The following is an 8972-nucleotide window of genomic DNA, read 5'->3' as shown; positions in this document are numbered from 1 at the left end:
GTGCACTGGCAGTAACGTGGAAGCTCCATTCTGCAGAGTAAGTAGGCCCTGGGCCGCTTAGATCAGAGGGTGTGATTGCGGATCTTGCACAGCTTCCCGCGGAAGGCTGGGGTGGCAGAGGCTTCCTCTAGGGGCAGATGCTACCCAGGCAGGGAAACCTGTTCTGAGCCAGAGTCCAAGGGTGTCAGATACAACATCGGTACCAAGATCAGGAGGAGGGCACACCTGGCATCTGGTCTGATCTTCCTGAGATGCTGCAAGGCTGTGTACCCATTTTTGCCAGTGACGATGGCTCCTGGGCCAGCCAGCAGATCTGGGACTCAAGGGGACTCCACGAGCAGGGGTGCTGTGGGTCTGGTTGGGACTGAACCTGTGGTACCCTCTGGGACCCCTGCCCAGGTCTGATCTCTGCAGGGAATGACGCGCCCATGGTCACAGGGAGTTGTTAGGCTTGAGTCCTGCTGAGGGCCCAAGCCGGTCTGGCCTCATCTGGACCTCAAGAAGTTTGATTAAAGGGCTCTCCTGAGTGCCTACTGTGTGTTGGACTCTCCATACGCATTACTTCACATACACACCTTGCCATGGCCCTGGGCAGTGGGCACCCTACGACAGTAATAAGTGCTCCTCATGTGTAATCTTGAGCTGTGTGCTGGCACCTTGCCTCTTCAGCTGAACACCCACTTCACTCACCCTCCTTCATGTCCCAGAGGAAGAGAACGGGGTGCCTCAGGCCAAGGGTTGACATAATAGCTCCCTCCCCACTTACTCACTTTCAGGGGATTGTCATGTATTATTTTAGCGTGTCTGTTGCCTTAGTGGATTTACAGATTATATGATCTAGTCTTTTTTTTTTTGGTGGCTGGCTGGTACAGGGCTCGAATCCTGGACCCTGGTGTTATCAGCACCATGCTCTAACAACCGAGTTAACTGGCCAGCCTATGATCTAGTTTTAACCAAACTAATCCTCCAAAACGGTCAAGTGGCTTATAAAAAGATTCCTGTAAAGAAACTGCAAATAATTCCCAACAATCCCAGCCAGATGAACAACCACAGAGTGGCAATGCTGATGATTCCTTACTTCTGGTGCATGCTCATCATCACCCATGTTACAGACCTGGCAAGAATTAAAAGAGAAAACAAATTAAAAACAAAAACAAAAAAACACTGTGCTGGCCAGCCACCAAAATAAAATAAAATTAGACATAAAAATAAACAAAACAAAGCTAATTGTAGTACCCGCCCCCCCCCCCCATTGTTACTAGTTGAGCTTGCCCTGGGTGCCTAGGCCTTGAGATATCAGTCAACATGGTTAACAAAGCACCTAAAAACTAAGCTTGCAGAACATGAGGGCAAACTTCTGTGATTTCTTCCCAGCCATGTTTAAAGTTATGTGCTGTTCAACCTAGTACCTTCTGATATTTCCCTAAGCAATGATAAATATTTGGAAAGCTCTTTTAAAGTTTCTTGCATAATAGCATAAGACAAAAAACACCCACCAGCAGGCAAACACTTATTCTTTCTGCTGCTGTAAAAATGGCAGAAACAACGAACAATAAATGATCTGTTGACAAAGACAAACCGAAAGGCATTTCTTTGTCAGCAAATACTGTTGGAGGAGGTAGAGGGTGCTCAGCTGTGGACTGGAAGGAACACATGTGAGAGCAAACTACGCTCTGACACTTTCCCTGAAAGTCCAGATGTTTCTAACTGAGTCTCAGCTTAAAGTATCTGCTGGATTCTGTTCCAATAGTGAGATACACAACCCCCTGCCCTTTTTCATGAGCCACTGAAAGATAGAGTGTAAGAACCCAAATGCCCCAAGGGATCACACCGAGGAATGTAAGAACCCAAATGCCCCAAGGGATCACACCCTGATCACATAAGTCCTTCTCGGACACACCCCATCATGGCGCTGGTTGCCCTCTAAGTAGGGATTGTATTTTAAGCCAATCAGCCTTCCCTAGAAGCCCTATATATATGTGTGTGTGCCGCCTAATAAACGAGCTCTCTCTGGTGGATCATCAACTCGTGTCGACTCGTCCTTTCATAGAGCAGAGAAGATATAATGCCAGCAGTAAATGCCTTGTTTAATAAAAACCATATCATATTGGGAGATGGTGGTGAAAGTGTAACCACTGATGGAAAAGCTACCAGGAAAGAACTTTTTAAAAAGGATTCTGGGTGAGGTTAGGAGTGCAGAGGTAGCATCAGCTGCAAAACTCACTCACTGGGTCATCCAGTCAAATGGAAAGACATAGAAACCTGGAGGGCATGTAAAGTGTTGTGGAGGCCGTCAGTGGGTTAATTGGATAAAACCAGGATTGTCCTGTTACAGTAGAATCTTTAACTACGTGGTAATGAGGTTGGGTGTGACCATGAAAACTTTCCAGACCACACAAAACCAGTCATCTTTGTGGAAAGTATGAAAGAGCCACCCTGCAAGGGAGAACCCCCGCCTCCTTCCTGTCTCCCCTCTTTACTCTTTGAAGACCAGTGCGCTGACATTTTTTGAGGTGACGGGAGATGTCAGTTTGAGGGAGTCAGTGAAAAGCTTGAAAAAATAAATGTGCTTCCCTTCGTCTGCCCCTTCAAGGTAAAGATGTCCTTTTAATGGAAAAATAAGAAGGTAGTCACCTTTGAATGAAACCTCTTGCTAATGAAAGAGCATTTTTTAGAACAGACGTTTGAAAATGTTTTCATAGTCCTGTGATTCTGTGGCCAGCAACGCAATGGACTGATAAAACCCTCATAGCTACACATTAAAAACAACTTGGAAGCAGAGACTGTGTATTCTGTTTTTTATTACAGAGATCAAACCCCAGAGGGTGGTGTTACCAGTCCCACATTCCAACCAACAGGACTAACAGCCTGCTTAATCTGTTTTGTAAACTTTGATGTAATTTACATACGATAAAACTCACTCTTAAAGAGCACATTTCAGTGGTTTTTAGTATGTTAACAAGGTTGTGCAGTAATTACCACTATCTAATTCCAGAATAATCAGTTTTTAAAACTTGAAGAGTTTTAACATGTAGAAGGTTTTTGGTTTGGAGCCCATTTATGAAACATGAACATACAAAATAAAATAAAAAATTAACAAAACCCCCACAAACATGCAACATTGTACCACTGGTTTGTAAAACCAACTAGTTAAAAACAGGGAAGACAGAAATATACTAGAAGTACATATAGTATAGAAATATGCTAGCTGGATTTTAACAAAAGTTTTTGTATAATTGGTGAATGGAACTGAAAAACGAGTTGGATTATTTAGTAAACCCAATGAATGATGCCCCTTTTCCATTCAGCTTCCTTATCAGGGCACTTCAAAGTCTGTGGAAAAATAGACTTGAAAAATATGAATCTTCATCTTTGTGACAGTCACTAAAACCCAGAATTGAGATAACCTGCCCCACGACCATGCCTTCAAATTGATGTTTTACAGTAAGTCAAGATTTTAGTAAACAAGAGGGGCTGGCCGGTTGCTCAGTGGGTAAGAGTGTGGTGCTGAGAAAAGCCAAGGTCCGGGGCCGGCCTGTGGCTCACTCGGGAGAGTGCGGTGCTGATAACACCAAGGCCACGGGTTCGGATCCCATATAGGGATGGCCGGTTTGCTCACTGGGTGAGCGTGGTGCTGACAACACCAAGTCAAGAGTTAAGATCCCCTTACCGGTCATCTTTTAAAAAAAAAAAAAAAAAAAAAAAAAGAAAAGCCAAGGTCCAGGGCTCTATCCTTGTGCAGACAACTGCCAAAAGAAAAAAAAAAAAAAATCGTAGTAGATAAGAAAGCATATTCAATCATGTTAATATTTCTGGTGAGCACAAAATGATTTTTTGTCAAAAAAGATTTTAGTAAGAAAGCATATTCAATCATGTTAATATTTCTAGTGAGAGCAAAATGGTTTTTGGTACCTTTTTAACTGTACAAATAAATTTGTAGTGTTGCAAAATTTACTAAAAACCAAGGTTGATTTCACCTTTATATAATTCTTTCAAATGTTCTCTTTGGGAAAACAACAAATGTTCTTTTTGGGACAGGTTAGATTCTTATGAAATATGACTATACTGTAAGTAGAGCTATATTGGGAAGGGTGCTCGAGAATATGGTGGAGTTTTTTGGTTTGGGCTTTTTTTTTAAAGATGACTGGTAAGGGGATCTTTACCCTTGACTTGGTGTTGTCAGCACCATGCTCTCCCAAGTGAGCCACCGGCCGGCCCTCCAAAATATTTTGGATGAGGTCAGAAATGTGTGGAGTCTGCACCTCTCCTCTGGTTTTACAGCCCCCACCTCTGCTCCCTCTCCCCTCAGAAGACTAGACCCTTCTCGCAGCAGCAGTGCTAATTTCTGACTCAGGTCCTGTCACGGCCCTACTCAAAGACCTCCAGTCCCAGGTCGCTCTGTGCAGAGTTCAAACTCCTCCTCCTGCTCTCCCCACCCTCTTTACCCTCGGGCTTTGTCTCCTTTACCCACCCCCGCTCCAGCAGCATCTGCTGATGACTGCCTCAGGGCCTTTGCATGGGGGTTCCTCTGCAGTGCTCAGGTCCTCACTTTGTTCAGGCCTCTTGCTCAGCTGTCTGCTCCTCAGGCAGCCCCTCCCTGGCCTCTCCATCTGAGTGACCCACCCCTCCACACTCACTCTGCGCCCCACACACTCCTGATCTTTCTTTATAGAGCACATCACTAGCAGTACATTGCGGAACAGTTTATTATGGCTTTGTCTCTCCCAGGAGAATGGAGGCACGCGGCGCGCAGGAATCATCTGTTCAGAAGTCTATGCCCTGCGCCTAGGTGGCCTGGGGAGGGGGCCGAGGGCTGCTCTGGGGCTGCCGGCCCTGCCCCCACGGCTTCCCAGGTGGCCCCCTGGATCTCCCAGCCTGGAATGGGCACTGGGGGCTGAGCACCTGGTAGCTGAGTGACTTGGAGCAAGTCTTCTCTCTGTATAATGGCACCGCTGGGCCCCTTCAAGGACTGCCAGAGCGGGGACTGGAGGCCACTGCGAGCTGGGAGCTGAAGACTGTGGCCAGCCCCCACGGGGATCCCGGTCCCAGCAGCCTCCTTAGCCAGCAGGATGGGCTGCAGGGTGCACGGGGACGGGAAGTTGCGCCTGTCTGCGCACGCCTATGTGCCCGAGTCCTCGGGTCCCCGAGGTGCTGGGAGGACTGAGGCCAAGAACGACAAAGTGAGGGGTCGAGGCAGGTCGTGGCCCCGTGGGGGACCCCTCTGGGACGGTGCCGGCCGGGTCCTAGGCAGGGCTGTAGGCGGAGTGGAGACTGCGAGGTCGGAGCCCCCTCCTTTCCTGGCGAGTGGGCGGCCCTGAGAGTGGCCGAGGTTGAGGAGGGGAGTCCAAGAGCTGCCCCAGGAGGGACGAGGGTGTCACGGCCAAGGCTTCCAAGGCGGCCTGGGGTCCCGCCCGCTCGAGGGCCGGGGGCAAGGACGGGGAGCAGTGCTGGGTCTGAGGCTGACGTTGTCGCCCTGGGGTGAAGGTCTGGCGGGAGGAGCGAGGAGTGGGGACTCCCAAGGTGGCAGCGAAGGGTGGGGACTGGGGTCGCGGCCTGGACCAGGCGCGCGGCAGCACACCGGGTGGGGGATGCAGGCGCGCCTGGGCAGGGGGGAGCCCCGGGGGGCTGGGGACGGTCAGGGCGCGGCGGCGGCCCCCCGCAGCAGTAGCAGCAGCAGCAGCGCCCCGGCCAGCAGCGGCAGGGACGGCGCCCCGGCGGCAGGCCCGGGGCGCGCGGCGTCGGTGGCGCCGGCGGGGGGCGCCAGGTCGCAGGCGGTGTAGGGCTCCAGGCAGGCGGCGAAGGCCATGACGTGCGCCACGAAGTTCTGCTCCTGCACGCCGTGCACCAGGTGCGCCTGCGGGCCGCGCGCGAACACTGCCACGTCGTCCCCGCCGTGCGTCTCCGACGACAGCGGCACGGCCGACTGCTGCAGGTAGTCCGGGTCCCCTGCCGGGAGGGCGGCATTCAGCGGGGGCGGGCCGGCTGGCAGGTGGCCTCTTCCTCCTGGAGCCCCTCCCCAGGGTCCGCCCAAGCGAGCCACCGTGTTCCACTCACCGCTCAGGGTGTCGTTGACGTCGGGCCGGGAGCCCGTGGAGAGCACGAAGCCCGGGCCGTTGCCGTACAGGATGGACGTGTAGGCCTTGTCGTCCTGGGCCTTGCTGGGGGCCAGCCCTGTGGGGAGGGGTGGGCACCGTGTGGTGGCTCTGAGCACAGCTTACGGACGCCTCCTGTGCGCTAAGCGTCGGCAGGTGCTGTCATTTGACAGATGAGGAAACTGAGGTTCAGGGAGACTCCCGCCATGTGGTTTTGCAAGGGCAGCCGCCGCTCTCCCGGGCCTACCGAAGATGGAGCTCCCCCGCAGTGTGTAGCCACCAAAGGAGAAGACGTGGGAGTGGTCCGCGGTGACGAGCGTCAGCGTGTCCTTCTCGCTGCTGAGCTGGCTCGCCTTCTCGATGGCGGAGTCAAACATGAGCGCCTCGTTCAGTGCCTGATAAGCCTTGTTCTCGTGATGACCGTGGTCGATGCGGCCCCCTGCAAAAGGCCAGCGGGAGGGGGTCGTGCCTGAAGCTGCCCCGGCCCCCTCCCCTCCTCTGCAGTGCAGAGGCCACCACGCACCCTCCACGAAGAGGTAGAAGCCGTGGGGGTTCCTGCTCAGCAGGCTCAGGGCCGCCTCTGTCATTTCCATCAGGGAGGGGTCCAGCGTGTGGTCTCGGTTGCTCTCGTATTTCATGTCTCCGGGCTCAAAGAGGCCTGTGGGGTAAGAGGGCCAGGGGTGACTGGGAGCAGCGGGGTGGGAGGGCTCCTGGTACACACGTTGTGCACAAAGGCTCCCATGGCCTCCATCTGAGGGACAGCAGGGCAGGAAGGGGTCCTTACCCATGAGGTGGGTCACAGACAGGTCCTGGGACACTCTAATGAGCTCTGTGCGGTTCCACACGTACTGGGCTCCCTAGAGGAACACAGCAGGGCCTCAGCCCATGGCCCTGTGACTTGTGTCCCCTGCCCCCATCCCTGCTGTGTCCCCCAACCTGAGAGCCTCCAGTACCTGGTGCTTGGTGAGCCACTCCTGCACCAGGTTCCTCCCATCCAGCCTGATTCCACTCTGGCTGGTGTCACTTGGGTACTCAGGATCTGCAGTCCCACTGGGAAACATGTACTTGCGTCCCCCACCCAGGATCACCTGGAGCCAGAGGATGGGGGGCGAGGGTGGGCTAGGGCCTGGCTAGCCCCGTGTCCCCTTCTCACAGACAGCCCCTAGGTCCCCAGTAGGGCTGTGGGAATGTACTGTTGGGGGACGTACCTTCTACATGCCCAGCCCCCAAGACCCTGCCAGGCCCCAGGGCTAAGGCTGATGGTTATCTGGGTCTGTAGCCAGTGTGGGGCCACCCCTGTGCCCAACCCCGCCCCCGACCCTCGGTGGCGCACATCAATGTCCATGTTGGAGATGAGCTGCGCAGCGATGTCCTGGCAGCCCTCCTGCTGTGCCGAGGCCGGCATGTCAGCGTCCGAGTACCAGTTGCGGTTCACCGTGTGTGCGTAGGTGCCAGCTGGCGAGGCGTGCTGCACCCTCGTGGTGGTCACCACTCCCACTGATTTTCCTGAGGGTGGCAAGTCAGGGTGGGTGACCCTGGTGCCAGGGCCAGTCCATGACCCCACGACTGGGCCCCAAGCCCACCTGCTTTCTTGGCCCGGTACATCACAGAGGTGACCTCGTTGCCGTGTGTTGTGTTGCACTGGTTATAGCGGGCGGCTGCACTCACGCCAATGGTCTGGTAGTTGGCCTTGACCCCGCACAGGTAAGCCGTGGCTGTGCCTGCACTGTCCGGCACCTGTCTGTCCACGTTGTATGTCTGGGGACAGACACACCCTCAGCTACGCTCTGGTGCAGACACCAAGATCAATTGAACCCCAGACCTGGGGCCCATCCTCACCATTCCCAGGGCCCTTCCCTCCTGCCATGTCCCAAGGACGATCCCCACCTTCTTGTGCGGAGGACTCAGGTGTCCCAGTCCTTACCTTGGACAGAGCCAGGTATGGGAACTGGTCCATGGCCAAGGGCGTCTCAGGCCCCAGGTTGCCTTTATTCTGCCCGCTTAGGATCCGGGTGGCTGTCACTGTGGGCACTCCCATCCCTGAATAGCAGGACAAGGTGAGGCCTCCAGGGCTGGCCTGTATCCCCAGGGCCCTTGGGTGCCAGGGCTGTGGGGGCTGTGGGGGCTGCGGGGCGAAGCGGGAGGCTTGTAGACTCACCGTCCCCCAGGAAGAGAATGAGGTTCTTTGCTGCCGTCTGAATGGGCTGTAGATTCTTGGCAGCATCCAGGGCCTCGGCTGCCTGTTGGTTCCAGAAGGCTGGGTCCTCCTCCTCAACTGCCCAAGGGGAGAGTGGGTGGAGGCCGGGTCAGCCCAGGGGAGACACCCTGTGGTTGGGGGTGGCTGGGGGGAGCCTCATTACCTGGGATGATGCCAAAGGACAACTGCAGCCTGAGGCCCAGCAGCAGCAGCAGCAATGGCAGAACCCAGGCCCCTCTCATGTCTGTGGGATAGCAGTTGGGTGACAAGGCTGGGACAGCAGAGTTCCAGCTGAAGTTCAGCCTGGGCTTAAATCAGGGGAGGATTTGCTCCCTCCCTTCGCCCCAGGCAGCTACCTGGACCCGCCCTGTGACTTGAAGCCATGCTGGCAGAAGGGAAGTGGCAGGGTGGGGCTGAGCTAGCCTGGGGCAAGGGTCCTGAGAAAGGCAGCTCACAGGATGGGCCCCACTGTCTCCAGCAGGGTAGGGTGGGGTGCTGGGGACAGATGCCCTGTGGGTGAGGAGCATTTGCGATGTGCTGCAGGTGGGGGCACCCCATCCCTCTGCTCTCGCTGTCTTGTGGGGGACCTCTCACTCCTTTGTTCGCCTCATGCATTATTTCCTGAGAGCCAGCTTTGGCTCGGCTCTGTCTTGGGAGCTGAAGGCAGGTGGGGCTCGAGGCAC

At 54.6% G+C, this 8972-nt stretch overlaps 1 protein-coding gene across 1 annotated transcript; it reads right to left on the bottom strand.

Moving 5' to 3' along the window:
• Positions 1-5635: 5635 nt before the first annotated feature.
• LOC134379826 (intestinal-type alkaline phosphatase-like) lies at positions 5636-8531 on the bottom strand. Its single transcript, XM_063099061.1, has 11 exons — positions 8453-8531; positions 8251-8367; positions 8017-8132; positions 7676-7850; positions 7426-7598; positions 7046-7180; positions 6877-6949; positions 6616-6750; positions 6340-6531; positions 6055-6171; positions 5636-5946 (listed from the first exon to the last, which is right to left on the bottom strand). The coding sequence occupies exons 1-11, from the start codon at positions 8529-8531 to the stop codon at positions 5636-5638; spliced, it is 1623 nt and encodes a 540-aa protein (XP_062955131.1).
• Between the last annotated feature and the right edge of the window lie 441 nt (positions 8532-8972).

Source organism: Cynocephalus volans, chromosome 1 (assembly GCF_027409185.1).
Source record: "Cynocephalus volans isolate mCynVol1 chromosome 1, mCynVol1.pri, whole genome shotgun sequence".
In the NCBI taxonomy this organism is placed as follows: Eukaryota; Metazoa; Chordata; class Mammalia; order Dermoptera; family Cynocephalidae; genus Cynocephalus; species Cynocephalus volans.
The sequence above is the reverse complement of the archived record's forward strand: the minus strand, read 5'-3'. Positions and strand labels throughout refer to the sequence as shown.